Genomic DNA, 24313 nt, shown 5'->3' with positions numbered 1-24313 from the left:
TGTAGTTAACCAATTTTGCCAGCACCATTTACTGAAGAGGCTGTCTTTCTTCCATTCTATTGTTTTAGCTTCCTTATCGAAGATTAGATGGCTATAGGTCTGTAGGTTCATTTCTGGGTTTTCAATTCTATTCCATTGGTCCTGAGGTCTGTTCTTATGCCAATACCAAGCTGTTTTGATTACTATGGCTTTATAGTAGAGTTTGAAATTTGGTATTGATATTCCTCCAGCAGTGTTCTTTCCGTTGAGGAGCGTTTTTGCTATTCGGGGTCTTTTATTGTTCCATATGAATTTTTGGATTGCCTCCTCTATTTCCTTGAAGAATGAGGGTGGAATTTTGATAGGTATCGCGTTGAATTTGTAGATAGCCTCAGGAAGTATTGCCATTTTCACGATGTTAATCTTGCCAATCCAGGAGCATGGGAGGTTTTGCCATTTTTTAAGTTCTGTGTTGATTTCCTTTTTCAAGATTTTAAAGTTTTCATCATAGAGGTCCTTCACTTCTTTGGTTAAGTTAATTCCTAGGTATTTTATTTTTTGTGGGGCTATTACAAATGGAGTTGCTTTCCTAATTTCAGCCACACTTTTCTCATTGTTGGCATATAGAAAAGCCATTGATTTTTGGGGGTTAATTTTATAACCTGCTACTTTGCCAAAGTTTTGAATCAGCTTGAGTAATTTGGGAGTGGAGTCTATGGGATTCTTTAAATACAAGATCATGTCATCTGCAAAGAGGGAGAGTTTTATTTCTTCTTTCCCTATTTGGATCCTCTTTATGTCTGCATCTTGTCTTATTGCTGTAGCTAGGCATTCTAATACTAGATTGAAGAGAAGTGGAGAGAGTGGGCATCCTTGTCTTGTTCCTGAGTTAAGAGGAAATGGCTTTAGTTTTTCACCATTGAGTATAATGCTGGCTGTAGGTTTGTCATATACAGCCTTTATTGTATTGAGGAATGTTCCATGGATTCCTAATTTTTCCAGAACCTTCATCATAAAGGGGTGTTGGATCTTGTCAAATGCTTTTTCTGCATCTATTGAAATGACCATGTGGTTCTTATTCTTGCTCCTGTTGATGTGGTGAATAATATTAATTGATTTGCGTATATTGAACCAGCTTTGCATCCCTGAAATGAATCCTGTTTGATCATGGTGTATGATTTTTTGGATGAATTGTTGAAGTCGATTGGCCAAAATTTTGTTGAGAAGTTTTGCATCAATGTTCATCAAAGAAATGGGTCTATAGTTCTCTTTCTTTGATGAGTCCCTGCCTGGTTTTGGGATGAGGGTTATGATGGCTTCATAGAATGTGTTCGGTAGTGAGCTTTCTCTTTCAATTTCATTGAAGAGTTGGAGGAGTATTGGTGTGAGCTCTGCTTTGAAGGCCTTGTAAAATTCCGCTGTAAAACCATCTGGTCCTGGACTTTTCTTAGCTGGGAGGTCTCTTATTGCTGTTTCTATTTCAATGCTTGATATGGGCCTGTTAAGCTGGTTTAACTCATCTTGGTTTAGTTTTGGCATGTCAATATTTGCTAGGAAAAGGTCCATTTCTGTCAAGTTCTCAAACTTATTAGCATAAAGTTTTGAGAAGTATTCCCTTATAATGTTCTGAATCTTGGTTGTTTCCGTGGTGATGTTTCCATTCTCATCTCTGAGTTTATTAATTTGGGTGTGTTCTCTCCTTTTTCTGATAAGGTTTGCTAAGGGTCTGTCAATTTTGTTAAGTTTTTCGAAGAACCAACTCTTTGTTTTGTTGATTCTTTCTATAGTTTTTTTGGATTCTAATTCATTTAATTCTGATTTAATTTTGATTATTTCTTTCCGTCTACTGGATTGGGGTTTATCTTGCTGCTCTTTTTCAAGGAGGTTTAGATGTGTCATTAAATTGTTAGTTTCCGATCTCTCCAATTTGTTGATGTAGGAGCTCAGAGCTATAAACTTGCCTCTGAGTACTGCCTTTGCTGTGTCCCAGAGGAGCTGGTAATTTGTGTGTTCATTTTTGTTGAATAGCATGAACATTTGAATTTCCTTTCTAATCTCTTCCATGACCCACTCATGATTCAGCAGTGTGTTGTTCAGCCTCCATGTGATACCGGACTTTCTTTGGTGGCTTTTGGTGTTGAGTTCTAATTTTATTCCCTTGTGGTCAGAGAGAATGCAAGGTATAACTTCAATGTTTCTGAATTTAGACAAGTTTGCTTTGTGGCCTAAAATGTGGTCTATTTTAGAAAACGTTCCATGTGCTGCTGAGAAGAACGTGTATTCTAATGCTGCTGGGTGAAATGTTCGGTAAATGTCTGTTAAGTCTAGTTGATCTATGCAGCTGTTTAGATCTGCGGTTTCTCTGTTGAGTTTTTGCCGAGTTGATCTATCTAGTGGGGAGAGTGGTGTGTTAAAATCCCCAACAATTAATGTCTTTGGATCTATATGGGATTTGAGGGAAAGTAGTGTTTCTTTGATAAATTTGGGTACTCCATTGTTTGGTGAATAGATATTTAGAATTGTAATATCCTCCTGAAGGAGAGATCCTTTAATTAGTATGTAGCGACCTTCTTTATCTCTTCTCACGAATTTTAATTTGAAGTCTATTTTATCTGATATTAGGATTGCAACTCCCGCCTGTTTATGAGGGCCGTTTGCTTGGTAGATTTTGTTCCAGCCTTTAACCTTGAAAATATGTTTGTTTTTACGGGCAAGATGTGACTCCTGCAGGCAGCAGATAGAAGGGTCTTGTTTTTTAATCCAACTAGACAGTCTATGTCGCTTAATTGGAGAGTTCAGTCCGTTAACGTTAAGAGATAGGACTGAGAGGTATTTGGGAGTTCCTGCCATGTTATCCACCTTCTTGGGGGCTGTGAAAACTGGGTTCTTCCTAAGGTTCTTGGATTCTCAGTTTGGGTGCAGTTTCTTGGCCTTTGTTGCGTTCTTGTTGGTTTTCTATGTGTAGGACATCTTTAAGAATCTTTTGCAGGGCTGGTTTGGTGGAGATGTATTGTTTCAATTTTTCTTTGCTATGGAAGGTTTTTATTTGGCCTTCAGTTATGAAGGAGAGTTTAGCTGGGTACAGTATTCTTGGTTGATAGTTTTTGTTTTTAGGGCATGGCATACGTCATTCCAGGCTCTTCTTGCTTTGATTGTCTCTGCTGAGAAATCTGAGGTGATTCTAATTGGTTTCCCTTTATAGGTGATTAACCTTTTCTCCTTGACAGCTTTAAGGATCTTTTCCTTGGTCTGGGTTGATCCTGTGTGGATTATAATGTGACGGTGGGATGTCCTATTCTGGTCTGGTCTATTTGGGGTTCTAAAAGCTTCTTGTATCTGAATAGGCCTATCTTTTTGTATGTTTGGGAAGTTCTCTGCTAGGATCCTGTTAAACAAATTTCCTAGACCATTAACTTCTGTTTCTAGGTGCTCCTCTACACCCATTATCCTTAGATTGGGCCTTCTGATGGTGTCTTCCAGGTGTTGGATAGACCTATCATATTTCTTGGACTTGTCTTGGATGGTTGTATGTTCTTTCTCTATAATATCTAGGCTGTCTTCAATCCCTGAGATTCGATCTTCTGCATGGTCTAACCTGCTGTCAAGACTCTCTACTTTGTTTTTTATCTCTTTTCCTTCTAATTGGTCAGCTTTGATGGCTTCAAGTTCTTTGTTGAAGCTCTGTTTTAGGTCTTGTATGAATTTCTTTACTTCCTTAATTTGTTGTTCAGTGTTTGTTCTCAAATCACTTAGTTGATTGGTTATGGTTTCTTTGGACTCCCATTCCTTCTGTTGGGTTCCATTCAGCATTCCCTTTGTGGTCTCCCTGACTTCCTTCAGCTCTTTGTTAATGGATTCCATGAATGCCTTTAGTGATCTTTGTGTATTCTCTACCTGGTCTCTTAATTCGTGAATTACTCTTTGATTAGTTTCCTCCCTTCTGTGGGCTTCCTGCAGTTCTCTTTGAGTGTTCTCTGCCTGCTCACGCCATTCCTCCCTTTCTCTTTGAGTGTTCTCAAGTTGTTCACTCAAATCCTGTATCAGTTTTTGAGAAGCTTCCTCACGCTTATGATATTCCTGTATAAACTTCTGGGATGCCTCCTCTCTCTCCCTATCACGCTCATACAGAGTCCTTTGTACATTGTCAAACTTCTCATTTATCATGTTTGCTATTAGTGTTTGTAGAGCTATTTGGGAGCTCTCCTCTGGATTATTCTTTATCTGTTCTAATCCCTGATTATCAAGGTTGGGAATTGAGATACCCGAATTTGCCATTTTTCTTGTGTTTTTCCGGCTTACTCGGCCCATTTGAGATAAAGATTGTACCAGTTTTGTGCTAGAACACTATCTTAAGGCAACCATCAACCAAAGTTTGCATTTGTACAGTCAATAGTCTACAGATACAATCTAGTTCAACAGATACATCTATTCAACATCAAACGACTATATGTTAAAGGACTTCGAACCGCAGAAAAGAATTTGGAAAACCAGAAATTATTAGGATTAGGGAGAGATGTGGGTAAAAAATAGGAATAGATTGGTGTGGGGAGGCACAGGGAGAGTTAACTATGTCCTAATCACAGTGCAGGAAATGGGTTGGGTAGGATGCAAGTAGAGAGAGAGAGAAAAAGAAGAGACGAAAAGGGGAATAAAGAGAGACCAGAAAAAGAATAGAAACATAAAAATTAATGTTATTATAGAGGTTAAAAGACCGTCTATTTAGAGAGGAATGTGAATATGTTCAGAGAAGGGGAGGGACATAGAGGAGATGTGAAAAGCTTTAAGGATGGGAAAGGGGGAAGAAAAGATCAGAAGTTCAGTAGAGCTAGATAAAAAACAAAAAGATAATTAAGAAAGAAAGAAAAAGAGAAAGAAGACAAGAAAAGAAAGGAAAACTCTCATTCACGTATTCCTAAAATAAAAATTATAAGATGAGAAAAAAAAAAGTTACTGGAAAACAATTATTTTTTCAGAAGAGGCAAAGATTAAAGATTAATAAAAGTTTTAGAAGGGAAAAAAATTTATATATATATATATATATATATATATATATATATATATATATAAGGTAACAAAAAACAAAAAACAAGCAAAAAAAAGAAAAGAAGAAGAAGAAGAAAAAAAAAAAGAAAAAAAAAGTCTTTTGATTTTTTTTGGGGGGGGGGGAGGAGTGGGAAGAATCCTGTATCTCCCTTTTGTCTGCAACCAGTCTCTTGTTGGAGTCTCTGGTCAGCTTGAGGTCCTGTGGCTTGATTGGTTTCTTAAGTCGGTTGGTTGGAAGAGGCAGAAAAATGCTCTGCTTTACCCAAGATTTTGAGATCCCCCTCCCAGGTTAGTTTTCTGGGAGGGTGGTCTGCTTTGAGAGTCACAAAAGAGGGGGATGTGGTGATGAGGCTAGGTTCTGGGTAGAGTTGAGGCCTTTCAACAAACAGTAGCTTTTCCCTGGGGCTATTTTGTGATAAAGCTCACAGCGCCCAGCCTGGAGCCATTCTCAGGGTTTCTGTTTTTCAATTGATTGTGGTGGCTGCTAGAGGGAGGGGCAGCCTCTGGCTCTGGTTACCCAGTGAGGCAACTCACTCCGATGGCTGGCGCCTGAGCTGGGTGACTTTTCCCTGGATGGAGCTGAGTCTGGCAGGTCACTTCGCCGTTAAGTTCTTGTGACCTGCTAAATGACTCATTTTATTCCAAGGCCTGAGCTGGAGCTAGCAGCTCCTCCGAGCTTTGTCGGTATCCAAGATGGAGATCACCGGTGCTGGGGGGGGAGGGGTGGCCTTCCCTCCTCTGCTCCCTGAGGAGTGAGGATGTCGGGCTTGTACTCACGCCGAGTCTTGGATCCTGGGTCGTCTCTGGTCTGCAAACAGCAGGATGAAGATGTTCGCTCCTTGTCGGTTCTTGTTGGTGTTGAGTAGAATCCGCTCGTCCACTGCGTCTGGCTCCTTCGTCCCCGACTCTCTGTGTCTCAGGTATGACTCCGCAGCAGTGGTCGCCGCCGCGACCCCGCCGCCGGAGCAGCAGCTGATGCGTTTCCTTGGCTTCCCCTCTCTTGTCTAACTCTCTGTCCTGTGATGGCACACTTGGTGTGATTCTCTGGCTTAGGACTGTTGACTGGAACTCTAAAACTACTTTCTATGCGAGAGCTTGTTCAGATTCCAGCTTCTCCTCCGCCATCTTCCCGGAACTCTCTGGAGACAATTCTTATAAGATTAGATTGATAGAATCTAGAGCTATTTTTGCCCATTTGATAAACTATGTTGTAGTATTTCCTTTGGTTTTTTTTTAATTGTGAAAATACTGTACAGAGGGGTTACAATTACATGGGCAAGATAATGAGTATATTTCTTACCAAGCATTGTAGCCTCTTAAACTAAGGTATTTAATGAAAATGAACCAAAGTATGTGAACGTTAATTAATTCTGTATGTGATTGCTCAGAACAGAACAGGAGAAAGAACACCAAGGTCTCTCAAAGTGAATTCCACCCCTGGGTTCTGAAACAGATGATGGTAAGACAGCAGGTCATTTGATTTCCAAGTGTGAACTAAGTACTCTTGGCTACAAAGAAGATGACAGAAAGTAATTCCGGATGAATTAATTGAGAATAATAAAGTCAAACCAGCCCAAAAACATGTGATATAGGACAAAGATTGGGCATGTGGTTCAATCCACCAACTATCCCTGTTCTTACTTTCAGAATTCCTCTTCCTTCCCAAGGCCAGACCTACTTCAACTCATTCAAAAACAAAATAAACAAATAGTGCCTTTCAATACCTTTACTGGTCTCACCTTCTGCTTCATACCACGTGGTCAGAGTTATTGAGAAAGAGACTTATTCTTGTTTGGTTTTTAAGTCTTGGGACAGAGTTTGCCATTGAGTGGGTTTAGGAAAAAGCACACACTATCACCGTCCATGAAGTTTTATGTATACCCCCACAGAGTATCTTCCTTAGTCTCTGTTCAAATGGTCAGTTCCTTTGCTTAAAGATGTCCATGGCTGTCTCATGTCTGTAGGGTCTCTTTAACATGAGTCCTGCTGTCTGCTTGTTCATCTCCTACTCGTTTTGTCTGTGTTCTGTGTTACTTAAAACAATGTGTGATTGTCTCTTCTGCACCCCTATCTACCATCATGGAACCTACATTTGTCACCCTCCCCCGCTGGCAGCCCATTCCTAACTTCCTGAAGGCTGGAACATTCACTTCCACAAATGTATTGTTTCTTTTCCCAGAGCTCTCACACCCATGGTGCCTTCTAACCGACATGCTTTAAAATTCCCCCTAAGTTTCAGTATTAAAGAAACAAAGAGTGTTCTCTTTTGAGATTCCATAAAGTTTTACTTCTAACCTTTAATCGCATATCATTCTTGCTTCAATTACTGTTTAAATTCTTCCTCTCCATTATATATTAGATGATCTTTAGTCAGCAGTCATGTGATAGAATGATCCAGGTACTATAAAACATACTGGTCTTATGAAGAAAGTATGTTTTATAGTACTTGGATCATTCTACATATAAAACTAAACTGGTGGGTTGAGTAATGAGTAAGACATAGTAGAGACTCTAGACTAATGTTATGGAAAACAATTACCATGTGAGTCCCAGATGCAAGCCATGTGTGTAAATTGAAGCTCTTCCACTGATCGATCACATTTTACAAAGTAAAAGCAAAGGAAAATTATTTACTATAATTCTTTAAACCAATGTTTCCAAGACAAGTAATCAAGGTAAAACTCACTCATGAGGTATGATTTATTCTTTCATCTTCTTTTCATCCTATGTTTCAAAGACAGTATGCTATTTATATGGATAACACATCATGATGTGGATGCTGGACGGCTGTGTAGTCAGTGGTTCCCAGGTTGGACAGTGCCTTCCAGATGCCAGAGGTCCTGGCAGAGTCACTGTAACAGAAGCAAGCCCATTCACCCAGTACCAGGCAGCCAGACGAGAGCAAGGGAGCCCTTGACTACTATGAGCTTTAGTGAGAATGCAATTCCATTCGTCCATACGTTTAAAAGAAAACCAGAAACCTATCCAAATGGTCACTTTAAAAAAAATGGTCACTTTAGATGCATTCAGAGGAGGTGCAATTTGAAATAATTATATGTGATTTTCAAAAGTATTGTGGTATCATGACTCCGTAGCTAACACCCATGAGGCAAGAAGACAACTACAACATATTCAGAATTGCATTTCTATTAATACTTGAAATGGTTTGAAATCCAGAGAAGCCCATGATGGGGAATTCGAAAGCCTCTTGTTTGTAAATCTTGATAACCCTTGTCTTATGGGGTGCCATTTTACTCTTTTGTTAAATATAGCTTTCCAAAGTAATTTCCCCCATATGGCTTTGTAATTAAGTGTAATGATTTGTTCTCCCAAGGAGAGCTGCTCCCGTGTTCTGGTTCCAGCCCTTCTCCTTCATTCTGACAGGCCAGCTGGCTTCCCAGGCATGTAGAAAAATGTGAGGGGAAAACCAGCTCCCACCAGCAGGGAGATCTCCCCCATCCGCGCTGTCTGGATTGGGATGACATTGTGATGACATGAAACGTACCAAAGGGCTAGCTGCCCTCAAGCCTGTGATCGTGTGTGGTCAGCATCACTGAGGGTCCATCACGGGGGGAACCTGTTTCTCTTGGCAGCACAGGGCTACACCTGTCCTCTTTGTCATCTTCCCTAAACCCGTAGTTACACCACCATCTTCTCAAGCTAGTATCTATGTAGAATCATCTCCTGTATATAGCATCTCTCCACTCCATAAATGCATGAGTATAATTCTGTTTGGAATGTTAATATGTTCAAACCAAATTTGTCTTCCCCTTTTCTAGTATGCCGACTGCTTACTGTGGCCCAGTCTTCAAGGCTTCAAAGTTTTGGCTCACAGTCAGTTCATTCTTCCATCTTTTATTACCTACATTGAAGCTGCCAGCATTCCCTTCTATTCATCTGCTGCCGTGTTTCTTAGAAGCTTGCCTTTTTTGTTCCATTTCACATGTCTCTGTCTTTGTTCAGGCTTCTGTTTCTTAATACTTGAATGACTAAGCAACCTTTCTTCTGGTCTCCAATATGTGCCCTTCATTCAAGTCTGTATGACTATCTTCTTGATTATTTCTACAGTAATCCAATCACTTACCTCCATCTTGTCTTCTGTTCATATCCAGGCTGTACAAGCTGCTCAGACTTTCTAACGTGTATGATTTTCACTTTTTTGCCAGTATTCAGGGCCATGTGCTTGCATGGTTTACTTGCTCAGCTGGCACTCCAACCCCTCACCCCCAGCTCAACTTATTGATGGTTAGTGAAATGGAGTCTAGTGATGCTTTAGGCTGGCTTCAAACCATAATCCTCCAGATATCAGCCTCCTGCATAACTAGATACTACAACTTTGCTGGATACACTAATCTAGATTGACAATTATATTCTTTTAGGGCTTAGATTATATTATTTTATCCCCTCCTGAATTTAGAATTTATGTTGAGAAATCTACTGTCATTTATTTTGACTTTTTATTATTATCTTCAAATAGTTGTACAAGGGTATTCCAATTGAGCATGCCCAGTTGTGCACACAATTCATCTTCCTTGCTTCACTTTGGTTCAGTTCCGTTATTGTTGACTTTTGAAGAAGACATGTTGTCTTGTGAGGTGTTTCTTTTAATGTTACTAATTGAAGGTTTAAATCTTCCATGGACTTAAGTTGGAGATTTCATGATGTTTTGGTAATCCTCGGTAAGTGGCTGGTTTGTGGTGAATTTCTTAGGGGCTCAGATGGCTCAGGAATCAAACATGTTCAAGATGTGGCATCCAGTGGCCAATTCCACTCTATGAGAGGAAGTTTAGCTACCAGAGCACAAGGGGCAAGAGTTTCTAACCTATTTGGTGGCATTTCAAACCACCCACTTACTAAGATTCACATTCTGTACCTGAAGATCGCCAGTTCTGTAATCAGGCATGTTTGATCTTTTTGATATAAATGAATGGGTTTGTGATTATCTTCTAGGATTCTTTTAAGAATCAAATGCAAATGAACTATACAACTAGGGAGGAGAGGGGGAAAATCTGGGAGAAAATGAGTGAAGAGGTGATACTGTCCAAAAAGAAATGTACACATTACCTGACAGCACCTTTACAATAAAAATAAAATACAGTAAAGATCTGGGACATAAATAAAAATATAAAAAGAGGGCTGGGAGGTTGGCTCACTGGTCAAGTGCTTGCCTTGCATTCATGAGGCCCTGGGTTCGATTCCTCAGCACCACATAAGTAGAATAAGCCAGAAATGGTGCTGTGGCTCAAGTGGTAGAGCGCTAGCCTTGAGCTGAAGAGCTGAGGGATAGCGCCCAGGCCCAGAGTTCAGGCCCCACGAGTGGCAAAAAGAAAAAAAAAAAAGAATAGAAAGACAAAAGAAATGAGATAACACCATTGTCTGGGCACAGACAGTACTCACCAGTATAAATTTCCTTGTTTAAATAACTCATATGGATTTTCCTTTTGGCTTTATGAGTATAGTAAAAATATCTTTGGCATCTGAGAGTCAGTTTGTATCTAGTACAAAGGAATATGAATGAGAAGAATAATCAGAAAATATTTATTGTCTCGCATAGACAAAGGTATCATACAGCATGACAAAAATAATGTCAGATGTTGTGGCCTGTCTGTATTGCTATTGCAAAACACCTGAGATTGAACAATGTATAAAAGAATAGCATCATTTTCTCACAGTTCTATAGTCTGAGAAGGCTAAACCCAAGGTGACAGCCGAACAACCTCTGCTTCCAACATGGCACCTCAAACACTACATTCTCCAGATGGGAGAAATGCTATGTCTCTACCTGACAGAAAATGGGAGGGCCAAAAAGGAACATGCCCTCTATCCATGAGAGAAGAGTCTTCTTAACCTGTGCACCTCACAAAGACCCCACATTCAATACCATCACATGGTTCTTTTTCTCTGTACACCAATTTTTTATGTGCTCAGGAATCTCAAAGGCACTTTTCTCCCTGAGAAACATATCCTTGGCTTTGAAATTGACACTATTGTCTACAGCCATACCACCCTGATCGACTCCAATCTCGTCTGAAATTGACACTATTTGTTGGGACGCCTTTGGTCCTTTCTTCACATTGACAATTAATTGCCTCTCTTCCATTTTCTATTTATCATGAATATGCTTCTGTCTGCAGGGAAATGCACATCTCTCCATTGAATCACACATCACTGCACTCAGGGCAGGACTCCGATCTGTTTAGTCACTTCACATTTCAGTACTGTCCATCAAAGCCTGGACATGCAGGTCTTACCAAGTGCTAGTCACTGAAAATATTACAAACATTGCATCATCCGTCTCTAGTCCGTGTAAGCAAGCTAGCTTAAAAAAGAAGGCAGCAATATAAGCACAGATGGCAAAACTGGTAACAGACAAAAGAGAAGGAAAGCATGCTATAGTGGTTCAGAAATACCGGCCTATAATGTCTGTTGCTCCTATGGAATTCTCAGACTTGATTTCCCAAAGCAGCCTTTTCTTTGTACTCTGTCCTCTTCCTAATATTCTTTATTATACATTGGTGGCATTGTAGGAAGATTTGGAATCTACTGCAATAACTACACTATGCTAAGCATTCATTCCTGCTAAAATGTGATTGTCTGACTACCCCCAAATAATGAGAATTACCTATGAGGCTTAGTCCTTTAATAAACATAGTAAGACATAATACCCCCCATTTCAATGATATTTAAGTGTCCCAATTGAATATAGTCATCACAGCTTTCTTAAATTCTAAGTACAGAATAGCTAATTTTTTTCTCCATCTTTAAAAGGGCTTTTTTTTGGTAAGTGGTGGGGCTTGAACTCTGGGTCTGGGCGCTGTCCCTCAGCTCTTCAGCTCAAGGCTAGCACTCTACCATTTGAGCCACAGTGCCACTTCCATTTTTCTGGTGTTTAATTGGAGATAAGAGTCTCATGGACTTTCCTGTCCAGGCTGGTTTTGAACCATGATCTTCAGATCTCAGCCTCCTGAGTAGCTAGGATTACAGGCGTGAAGCACTTGGTGCCCAGCTCAAAAGGGCTTTTTATAGGAGAAAATATTTTTTTAAGTGTTCATAGGGCAGAAGGAACCCTCATTTAAGAGATTCCCTTTGTTGGTAATTAAGGCTAGACCCCTAAAATATAACATCCCCAGTTTTTTTCATCTACAAGTAAATTATTTTTATTTCTTAATCTTGCTTTCCTTCCATCTACCAACATTTATGATATTATGACCTTTCCATACTTAGATATGTAGGTCAAGTCACATTTCTATCTTTCTGTGTGTTAAAATGATCTTCCAAACAAAAGAATCCCTAAAGTAGCTACAAGTATCTATATTCATATCTAAAATAGGCTTCAAAATTATCTGAAGTGACAAGGTAGTTAACATCGCATTAATAAAAAGAACAATCCATCAAGAGCAGGGTTCAAATCCCACTCATTATCTGTGTCACTATGGGCATGTTACTTGACTTCTCAGTGACTCTGCTTCTCATCTGTAAAACAAGAACAATAGTTCTCTCTGCTCTCCAAGTCTCAGAAGGAAGTTATTCTATGTAGTATCTTTCTGAGTAAAAAGAAATCTTTGCTACAATGCCCGCATCAGAGTGAGTGAATGAAATGGAACAAGAATGCAGGCAAAGAGGATTTAGATGACTAGGACTATGACTAGATACTATGGGTACCTGTACACCCAAACACAGGGGCTGAGGAAATTCTAGGGACAGGAACAAGAACCAACTTTGTTTTTTCTCTTGGGCACATTGTTTGCTTGTGTTTGAGCCTCCCACCACGCAACTGCTTCACGTTTCTTTGCTCGGTGAGCGTTAACTCACTGAGCACACTTGGCACAGCTGCACCACAGTTCCTGCTCTTACTCTGTCCTCACAAACTCCCAGTCCCTTTCGTCTGTCTCTATGAGCCTTAAGCCCTGACAAAGGTTTCACCTAAGAGTTTTTTCCTAACCACACATACTTGTGAAGACTGTCCAAAAGCTGCGTCTTACAGGACATCAGCGTCTGAGCCATGAGGTATCTGCATGAAACTTGATTTAAAGCATCATCTGATGTTTTATTACTGGGCATTTTCTTTCTGGTGATACCATAAGACCCCTTTGGCCAGTCAGTGGTCATAAGGAGCCTTTAGGACCTGCTTTTTCCAGACAGAACTGCTGATTCTAGCCTTCTCCCCCACTCCCGTGTAACTCTTTATTATATATCTCTTGAGCAAGAAGATTATTGCAGGTGATGTAAAGTCAGTATTTGCAGTAGTTCTAGTAGAAGCATAGGACCTAGATGTTGTCTTGTGACCAATGCATCTGAAGAAGGTTGCTCTCCCAGAGAGAGAACTAGCACGTGGTAAGCCCATAATTACAATTGATAAACTATCTGATACACACAGCCTGAGTTTTAAGATTCCCCCTCTGCTTCCTTTCTTGTGTGAAACGAACATTTTGGAAATGCGATGCAAATACTGAAACAACTTCCAATGAGTGCTGTCTTCCCCACTGTGACCTCTGAAACTCTGCTCTTGATGTTTTGGACCTCATTTGTGTTTTTGGCGTATTTATGTTGCTGGCAAATAGTAATCCTTTTAAGAAGAGATTTTGGTTTTTTGAAAAGAAATCATTTTTAAAGGCATCCTGTTTACATATGTTCAAGCCAGGGATGCTTTAAGCTAATTAGAGTGAAAACAAAACTTAAGCATGAAATGAGTGTATTCCTAAGAAGGGAGTAGCCTGAGTAATAGAAACCTCAGTGGGACCATTACAGAGTCTACCACTGTAGTAACTCAGAAAAGTAGTCTTTCAGTCTTGATTTGTTTTTAAACAATACCACTCATATCAACTTTATACACCTACATTTACATTCAGAAAGTTCCCTACACTGTAGGACATTTCAGAAAGACACACTTTGATCAATATATATGCTCAACACTTATTGCCAAAGAATTGGCTGTGAGGACACTATGATTTCAAGTTAGATTGTCTTAGTTTTGGGGTGCAGGGGAGCATTATATCATTTACTTTTTCTAAGTTGCTTTATTGTTCTGTAAATTTGGTAATTAAATGATTACAACTGATTGCTAGAGGTAAAGGTATGATTTGATAGGGTCTTGTTTTCTTTTCTTTGTTTTATTTTCAGATCAATCCAACCCTTGTAATAATCATGATAAAGTAGTTTCACTAAGAAGTTTAAAAAAAAAAAACAACTGAAATGATTTTAAGTAAAAAAAAAAGATAAAAACCAAATTACTTTCCTCAGCTTTTAAGCTTAAATGATGAAATTAGTAAAAGCACATAAAATGTGCTGTCAACAAGTTAGTATTCCAATAAATACCAAATTAGATTCCAGTGTCTGCAGTGCCCAGACATTAGGCTAAAAGCTAAACTTAATTTTTTAAGTATATAATAAATGCTGTCTTCTTGAGCACTTTAAGCTCCAAACATTTTGCCAGTTATCAATCATGTGGACATATGGTACATATATGCACCCAAAATGGCACTTAGTGTTACACAAGTTGGGTGTTTTATTCCTTTCTTTCCTTTCTTCACAGTTGCTTGATTTCATCCTTTCCTATATTTTTCTGCTTCTAAAGATATATGGGAAAGAGCAGTCTGATGGAAGCAGGAGAATATTGAAACAAAGCTACTAAGGTCCAAGGGCATTTAGATTAGCAAGGCCTAAAAGAGAATAGTGGGGACCAACCTCTAAGAAATAGTAGGTACAAAAACTTACAACAGATTCATAGGTGGCAAATAATTTATGCCAATACTTTGGCTTCAGAAATATGTAGATTAAGGAAAATAAAAGCTTTGTTTGACACTTTTACTCTTGGTCATTGTGCTACACCTAGTTAGTTAAGCTCATACCACACTAGGTACTTGATTTAAACACACACTGTTCTCACATTCAACTACACTCTGAGAATGAGATGTAAGGCCCATAGAAAATTACAAGGCAAGTTGATTTATCCTTTTAAACACCTTCATGAAAATATAACCTCGTTCATATAGCCTAAATCTACCAACTTGAAGTATAGGTCTTAGTGGGCGTTAGTGTGTTTATAGCTACGTAGCAGTTAGGAAAGTCAATTTTATGACATCATTTTCACTACATAAAGAAGCCCTCCTTGCTCTATCCACTTAGCCCAAGCAACTACTGTTTTGCTTTATGCCACCACACTCTCTGCCATTTCTGCTCGTATCAAATAAATAGAACCATGCAGCTTGCACTCCTTTGTGGGTGCATTCTTTCGCGTGATGTTTTCAGTGCTTATCCTTTTTTGTCACATGTTCGAGTGTTCATTACCTCACTTGCTATTGCTGAGTAACAATTCTATTGGATAGTTGCACCGTATTTTTTTTCCATCAGTCACTTGGCACACATTTGAGATATTCCCATTTTTAGTTATTATTATCTAGTTATTATTAGCAGACATATATGTTCCTTTTTCTTGGGTATGTACAGCAAAAGAGAATTTTCTTTGGTCAGTCATGGGCCTGAATGCTGTCCCTCAGCTCTTCAGCTCAAGGCTAGCACTCTACCACTTGAGCTACAGAGCCACTTACAGTTTTCTGGTGGTTTATTGGAGATCAGAATTTCACGGCCGTTCCTGCCCAGGCAGGTTTTGAGCTGCAATTCTCAGATCTCAGCCTCCTGAGTAATTGGGATTATAGGTGTGAGCCATGGGCACCCGGCAGAAGACAATTTTTGAACCAGGCAGTAACTGTGTTTAACCCTTTGAGAAACTGCCAGACTTTTCAAATGGGCTGGACCATATTTCCATCAGTAATGTATGTGAGTTCCAATTTCTCCACATCTTCGCCATCACTTACAATAATCAGTCAGTCCCTTTGTTCATAACTACAGTTAAAGGCTTGTAAATTATTTCACTGTGGTCTTAATTTTCATTTCCTTAACATTGAATAATATTGAGCATCTTTTCATATGTTTGTCAGAAATGTGTAGATAGTCTGTGGAGAAAGATCTACTCAGAGAGTTTGCCTGTTTTGACTGTTTGTTCTCCCTTTCATTATTGATCTGTCAATATTTTTCAAGTATTCTAGACAAAAACCTATGCAAGTCTATATTTGCAAATAATTTCCATTCTAGGTTTACTACACTTTTTATCATATCTTTAAATTTTTTTAGCCGTAAGAATGTCCAATATATGTTTTTCTTTAGATACTATATTTTTGTGTTATATATGAGAAACCATGGTAAAATTCAGGTTTATTTTCTTCTAAGAGTTTTACCAATTTAAATCTTAAATCCATGCCACTGCTCTATTTTGAGACATTATTAAGTTGAATGTTGTTTTTAACCATATTTATGGTTTATACTATTCACAGTTAATGGCACTACTGCTGTAGTTGGATTTACATCTGCCATTTAATTTTCTTATTTACATGTCTTGTGTCTTTTGTGTTTCTCTTTTGCTCTGCTACTCTTTGGTTGGGCTTTTATTTTTAACATTAAGTCAGTATTTTCCAGGGTTGCATTTTAATTCTTCAATGATTTTTCTCATGATATTTTTGAGATTTTTTTTCTGGGTAGTTATTTGAGGAAATTTCTATCTTGATTTATCTGAATTGACATGATTACACTAACTTAATTTGGATAAATAATACCAAGATCATTCTATATACCTTTTTTCTATTTGCCCCTTTCTTTGTGTTGTTAGTGTTCCACATGTTATGATTAGATGTTACAAATCCCTGGCACATTGTTATAATAGTAATTATGTAATTTTACATTTTAGTGGAGTTGAAAGGAACAGGTGCCTACTTATAATTTTGGGATATTAATCTTTATATTTGCCTTTTCTTTTCTTTCAAATAAGACCTTCCTCAACCAGCTTGTAATGTATAACAATAGAGTGTGTTCAGAGAAGTATGTTGTTAGGTGATTTTATTATTGTTTGAATATCACAGAGTATTCTTACTCAAATGACTATGACATCACTGTGTGATCTCATCTTGTGTGACCATCATATCTGTGTTCTATCATTGACTGAAATGTCATTATGCAGGACCTGATTTTGTATTCAAACAGTGTAAACCCCAAAATAGAGACAGCAGGTTCTGTGTCTGGTTTTGAAACTGTTCATGGCAAAAACAATGAATTCTAGCAGACTTTTAACTGTTTCAGTACACTAAATGTATTTACTATGGGCTGGAAATAAAATATCTTGAAGTCATGCAGAAGTTGAGCAGGAATACATTCTTAGCAGCAGCCTGAGAAGATTTGTATTCCTCAGCCTCTACCCAGTTAAAAGACAACAAATGCTGTGGTTACTTCTCAGATACAGTATGACACTTTTACCTGGGACTGGCCTTTGACTGTGATTCTAACTATGTCTCCCATATAACTTGCCTCACAGGTATACACCTCCACATCCAGACTATTAGTTGAGATGGTAATCTCGTTAACTTTTTTGTCTGCCCTGGCCTGAAACCACAGTCCTTGCACTCTCCACCTCATACTTCTTTTATTCCCAGAGCAAGGTGATCCTCGTATTCTCTTGAGTTTACAATGTTCAGCTCTGTTCAGTGGAACTCACTGGAATAGTGAAATGTTCTGTATCACCGCTGTCCAATATGACAGTCAACAGTCGTATGTAGCCACATAGCCTTTCTTAAAGTTCTTAACTGAATTGTTAAACTGCATTATTTATATCTGATTTCAGTTAGCCCCATCCAGAGGTTCTCAGATCCATCAATGAAGTTATCATCTACATCTCAGATACCCCTTTTCTTACTATTGTAATACTAAACCTTGTAGTAGATTAACGGGGGAGAGCCCCAGATCAGTGATGTCAGTCTCCTATGTAGTAAACACCCATGGAGTGGCCCAAGGGACTGTTTTTTTTTTAAAGAAACTATCATAGGTGAATTGTCCTTGAGAAAACTCAAGTTCAAATGGTCAGCTATCTGATGCACACGCCCCTGTGTGATGGTGACAGCCAGGAAACAAGAAGCACACACAGTGCTTGGGATCTGCCTGGGCAGTGGAGGAGGCCCAACCAAGGCTTCACTTCTGAGTCACTGACTGGCCTCAGGACTATCAGAGAGGGCTGGGAGTTTCTTGTTCCTGCTTGTGGAACCCAGAGAAGGAAATGGAGGTGGGGGGAGCAGAATCTTCAAAGCTGCAATTGGAAACATTCACTTTATGCAGATAGCAGTCAAAGAAATGATCCCCTACTGATCTTCCTTACACGTTTCAAAGAGCCTGCTTGTGAAAGTTTTTACAGACTGGCAAGATCCACCCCAGGAGTCTTTGAAGTCGGGAGATGGAAGGTCCTATTATCCTCAGTTCTCAGTAACGCGTACCCTGCATCATTCTCCAAGGCATGTCCTTCAGATATACATGGATGAAAGCTGAAGTGCTTGCAGATAAAACAGATATAAGCAAATACCTGTTCTCTGGGATGAGCCTACTATTTAATGGGAGTTTCCTGGTTTCTTTGTCTTTGATTTTTTTTAAAGAAATGCAGATGTGTGCCTTCAGATCAGCATATGTTAACGCCCATTGTGATTTGTTTCCTTCACATAATAGGGCATGTGGTAATGTTTTTTGTTATGATTTAATTGTCACAAATAAGATGGGAACCATGTCCCTGACACATCCATCCATGTCTTTTTTAAAAAATCCTATTACTCTTTCAATGTAATTAAATTGTGGACTCCAAATCCTCTGCTATTTGGGATTTCCTTGTCTCCTCATTCCTGTGAAGAGTAAAATCAAAAACAAAATAAGTTGTAATACTCATTTCCCAACCCATAAAGTATGAAAATAGCTCTCTAGATGGATCTCAAAAGTCATTTGCTGCCAGGCACCAGTGATTCACTCCTATAATCTTAGCTACTTAGGAGGCTGAGGTTGGTTCAAAGCTGCCTGAGCAGAGAAGTCTGTGTGACTCTTATCTCCACTTAAACACCACAAAGCCAGAAGTAGAACTGTAGCTCAAGTGGTAGAGATCCAGCCTTGATCAGAAACATAAAGGGACAGGACCCAGGGCCAAATTCAATCCCCAGTACTAACGTGTGCGCACGCAAACACACACAATTTGCCTTCACTAAAGAAAAATTAAAAGTCACCTTAGCTTGACCTTGCACATAGGAACAAAGCCCACAGGTAAATGTAATTTTCCACAGAGGAATCTAAAGTCTCCTCATCCATTTGTTCCCAGGTCATAGACCTGTATTGGGGCGTGGAAGAAGATGAATGGGACAATCCTGAGCTACAGAAGATGCGCATGAGGCTTCTGGAAGATTGCTTGAAGACTTCTGCAGGTCCATGTTTTGTTGTGGGTATAAAAAAACTAATGTCTTATATTAAGCATAAATGAATGTGAGAATGCTTGCTGATTTGCGATTCTTAAAAAGCTTTGAAAAGAGTCAGGAGCAGACATTTTGTAATATCCATTGTAAAAATGTAGACTGTCTGTCTCCCGCCCTGAGTGTGTGAAAACAAACCTTCTTCAGCTTGTCATCCGAAGTCTGCAAATTAGCAATGAATAATTTGAAATGCTAATCGAAGGAATGACTTGAGTTGACAACAATTTATAGACCTTGTGATTATTCTTTCAGTCCTATAATAATTAGCCTAGATTTTCTCACTCCATTGTACAGTTTCTCCAATCATGGTATTTCTCAGCATTAGAACTTCTGGCATTTTTTAAACACAGTAGCTGAAACATTATTAAAATAAACCAAGTATACTATAGCAAATCTGCTGGTAGCAAAAGGTGCCCTGTGAAAGATTTTGGTTTCTGCAGTGATTTTCAGCTAGAGGCTCCTTGTAGACTACAAGTCTTTTTTTAAGTGAAACATTGTTGTTGGTTTTGTATTATTTTCTAAAGAATGCTCACTCCTCTGTAGAAGCACCGTGATAGGAAGGAAGGGGGTCATTCCATGGCAGGCACTGTGTGAAATCTCTGCCTTAATTTCCTGTCTTGAATCCAAACAGAACCTCCTAATGCATTGGAAAGTTTTCTAATAACAGAGGATGCTGTGAAACTGATTAGTCAATACTAAGATGGAACTATCATATCACACCTCTAATCTCTAGGTACGGTGTATCAACAAAAACATTTTTGACAATTCCTTGCATATATATTTATACTCAGCCTCCATAGGATAAAAAGTCCTACAGAGACAATTTCAGAACTCTGATCACCTGATGGTAAAGTTCTTAGCAAGGATAGCAAGCACGTTAAAGTACATCATGTCTCTGTAAATGCAAAGTAGCCACTCTTAGTACTCGAGGTATGGTAGATGACCTCTATAATATTGTCATTTGGGGAGACCCTGACGTGTATGATCCTACCTTCAGAAAGCTTGCATTCTTCTATGGGTTGAAAGGGCTGAGAGGGCAAGCACAAACAAAGAAACAAAATAGTGTCAGATGGTGGTAAGTAGAACAATGAGAGGGAAAACACAGGAAGGAAAGAAGAGAGAGAATACCAGAGAGGAGAGAGAATTGCTGTTTTCAGTTGAGTAACTGGGGGTATTAGATAACTGAAAGGGAGAGAAGACTGGTGGAAAGATCCAGATAAGCATTCCAGGCCAGAGCTTTCCAAGGAGAGGGATTGGCAAATGCTTGGCATGATCAGAGAACAAACAGGCAACCATAGGCAGAGGGAGCAGTATGAATGAAGCAGGGACCGTGGGAGTAAGAGAAGTTTACGAGAATTCTTCATGGCTATGCTCCAGTACAACTAGGAACCATTTGTTTTGGAAAGAAAAACTCATTGAGGTAATTCAGTAGTCCTAAAGGTGACTATGAAGATTGTATTCTTACTCTTAGTGACAAGGGAAGTTCTAGAAATGAAGCAGAATATTGAAGCAGAAGGCTAAGAAGCAGCTTGTAGTGACCTCATAGATTCACTGAAGAGTACAGAGGATGGGTCAGAGCAGGTAGGCCTTTAAGAGAACTGCCCAACAGCATAGGTATATTGTACTCATAAGCTGCTTTATTAGATGGCAGCTTCTTAGTAAAACTACTTAAAGATAACTTTAAAAAATATGTATGTACAAAAAGAGAGATATACTTGGTTCATGAAGTTCGAAAGATGAACATTCAAAAACAGTGATTTCAGTCCAAAGCCAGCCCGAGCAGGAAAAGCCGTGAGACTCTTATCTCCAAGAAACTATCAGAAAACCAGAAGTGGTGCTGTGGCTCAAATAGTATAGCACTCACCTTGAGCTGAAGAGCTGAGGGACAGTGCCCAGGCCCAGAGTTCAAGTTGAAAAAGGAAATGCAACTCTCATCCAAAGTCTCGTTATCTTTACTGTTAGCAGTGGAAGAGGAGTTAAGACATGTTCCAGGTCCTCAGAGACAGCTCAAGGTTGAGGCCCAAGACAACACCTACCTCAGTGTAGAAAACTAAGTCTGGAAAGATCCCCAGAATCCTCTTTGTCCACTTATCTCACTCCCTGGTCCATAAAATAGCATGCTGCAGTAGAGGAAGAACGTTCCTTCCAGAGAGGAGTTGTGACGCTGACCACACAGCTGATCTGCATAGGTGAAATGAACAGCTCGAGACAACAATGTGTTTTATGTGCATGTGATACCCAATTATGAAAGAGGCAGTCATTTTACCTGTATGATAAAAGGAATCCCTGTTTATTTCCTCATACACTGTGTGTATTATGTCACAACACTATTATATGATGCCTTGTTAAACATGTGTGCTCCAAGATTTTTAATCCAGTGCTGATGATTAGCATTTCTGACTAGAACCAAATGCTTATATATCACCCACCATAATGTGCCTAACTTAAAATATATTTCTTCACACAAGTGGACTGGACATGGGGGACTTCCCATTAACTATAAAATTATTTTCCTACACCCCACCTTTCCAGGTGCCAGGCTAATGGATTTTTACTCAGCCTTAGAAGAGGAAGCTGAATAGCATTGGAAGAGACTTGTAATTCTATCCCTGTGCAAATGGATATTAATTGCTCTCTGACTTGAATCAGTTATAGAGGTGACCCCGATTAGCCAACAGTGAGGGAGCAATTGTGTCTTAATTGACGGTAGCAGTCTCAGGGAGGTTCAGAACTCAACTTTTTCCAAAGTAGCAGGTGAAACATGCTCAAAAGGGATCTGCAGCAGTCATCATAGCCACGTTGGCATCTCGTTTCTTTAAGGGAGAAAGAAGAGAGATGAGGAAGAGCAGGAGGCTAATGAGGACTGCCCTTGCTTCCTACTTTGCTTTATAACTATGTCATCTGGAATGAGAGAGCCTCCCTGATTAACTTAGGGGACGTCTTCCTCATGGCACCCTGTACAGTGTAAGTTGCCCCCTGGGTCTTGGTGCCCCTGCATACACCAGCTCCTTGGCCTACAGACACCCACACAGGCAGCCACACAGAGCAACCCTGAAGCTGAAATTTGCAGAAGGAAAATTATTTGCCCCAAAGGGAAAAAAAAGAATCTGAAACTAGAATAAGTCATATTTTTCACTTTGAAAAAAGTTATCAGCTATTACTTTAGTGAATAGGTTTTGAAGGATGTTTCTGAGTTTAGATGTGTTCATATTTTGAAGTTTCTGTTAACACAGGAAAATCTTGTGTATTTGTCCTTATACTAGCTGTCTATGGCTGTATCCATTTTCCTAAACCATTTACAACACAGGTCTTATTCTTTTGTTATATATATATATATATATATATATATATATATATATATATATATATATATATATATATATATATATATATGGCAATACTCTAAAAAAAGAAATTTGATATTTTAATCAACACATTTTGCTATTTTTCATCAGTCATCCTTTTTAATGGCCTTTAAATAGACTATTAACTCAAACAATTTCAGTAAATTTTGAAGAGAAATCAGTAAGAAAAATATATTCATCTCATTGAGCTTCATGCCCAATACAGGCATTTCACAGTAGCTAAGATTCATGTATTAAATTTTTCAAATACTTCCTTTTGTTAGAATCTGTTAGATTCTTCCTTAATATTTTAAGAATAGTGTGTTAATAACCAACTTCGTTGTTACTGTAGTTATGCCCATTATAAACTAATGTTTGTTAAAGGAATCTAGAAGATGCAGGTAATTAAAAAGAAAACACCAATACTCTCATACTTGAAGTATGCATCAGGCACTCAGCTGTTATCTATATGTGTTCCCCTAATTGTATTAAAAAAAAAAAACCTCCTCACCACAGGCATTACTGCTGCAATTCCCTTTATCCCAAGGAGGAGACAGATGCCTAGAAAGATTGTGTAACTTGTCCAGGGTTGCCAAGGAAACATTCACACAGGTGAGGACAAAGTCAGGCTTTCCTGCACCAGAATTCACTCCCTTAATGCATAGTGTTAGACTATCCCCTTAGGAGACTTTTTTCCAATATTTTACTGTAAATATTTCCCAGCCATATATAATTTTAAATCCTAATTTTGATAAGTTTATATATAAGATTCTAGTTTACCAGAGAACAGTCATCTCAGGGTCTTGGCACCTTGAACAAAGAATTGAGTGAAACATACACAATTCATGAGAGAAGCACTGGTTTGTTGGAGCAAAAGTAAAGCGTGTAATATGAGAATATGCTCCTAGTATGGTTGTAGGCCTGAGCAAGTTAGCTCCAAGCCCCTGGGGATTGGTATCTGGGACAATTGATTTGGGCTGAGAAGATGCTTGGATGAATCCTCCTAGAACAGAGGTACTTCATGATAGACAGCTTTGTGTGGCAGATAGTGATCGTGTTTTTTAGCTGTGCATGCCCATTTACCCAGTGCATTTTGTTACAATAATATTAATGATATGCAGTATATAAACATGAGGTCTTCATTAAAGAGTTCTCATAAAAGGGAATTTTGTTTCACTGAGTATTCTTGTTAATCAGGGATCAACACTCTGTTTGGCCTATTAGTACTTTCTTTCCCCCCCGCCCCCCGTTGGTTGTGGGGCTTAAACTCTGGGCCTAGGCACTGTCCATCAGCATTTAGCTTAAGGCTAGCACTCTTACCACTTGAGTCACAGCACCACTTCCAGTATTCTGAGTGGTTTATTGGAGAGAAGAGTCTCACAGACTTTTCCTGCCCCGGGCTAGCTTTGAACTGCGATCCTCAGATCTCAGCCTCTTGAGTAGCTAGGATTACAGGCTTGAGCCACGGGTGCCCAGCCTATCAGGACTTTTGATGGTCACAAAGTGGGGAGTTTAGTTGTATCTTGGATCACTTCTTAAGCGAGGGAGGACCTGTGAGCCAGTCTTACAAGTAGCCACAGCAACGTGTATATCTTTAAGGAGTTATTGAAGGACAATTGTGTTTTTCTT

The 24313-nt window shown here is 39.1% G+C and overlaps 1 protein-coding gene across 3 annotated transcripts in view; it reads left to right on the top strand.

Moving 5' to 3' along the window:
* Nwd2 (NACHT and WD repeat domain containing 2) overlaps positions 1 to 24313 on the top strand; it is a 134222-nt gene that overhangs the window by 61673 nt on the left and 48236 nt on the right. The window contains exon 3 of one of the 3 annotated variants that reach the window (XM_070012481.1): positions 19193 to 19309. In XM_070012481.1, coding sequence (XP_069868582.1) covers positions 19193 to 19309 — 117 coding nt within the window. Of the gene's footprint in view, positions 1 to 19192; positions 19314 to 24313 lie in introns of those variants that run through there. The other 2 variants (XM_070012482.1, XM_070012483.1) reach the window with 2 other exon arrangements.

This window comes from Dipodomys merriami, unplaced genomic scaffold, assembly GCF_024711535.1.
Source record: "Dipodomys merriami isolate MVZ:Mamm:240054 unplaced genomic scaffold, mDipMer1.0.p SCAF_9, whole genome shotgun sequence".
Classification (NCBI taxonomy): domain Eukaryota; kingdom Metazoa; phylum Chordata; class Mammalia; order Rodentia; family Heteromyidae; genus Dipodomys; species Dipodomys merriami.
Note: the sequence above shows the minus strand (reverse complement) of the source record. Positions and strands in the feature narration are given on the sequence as shown.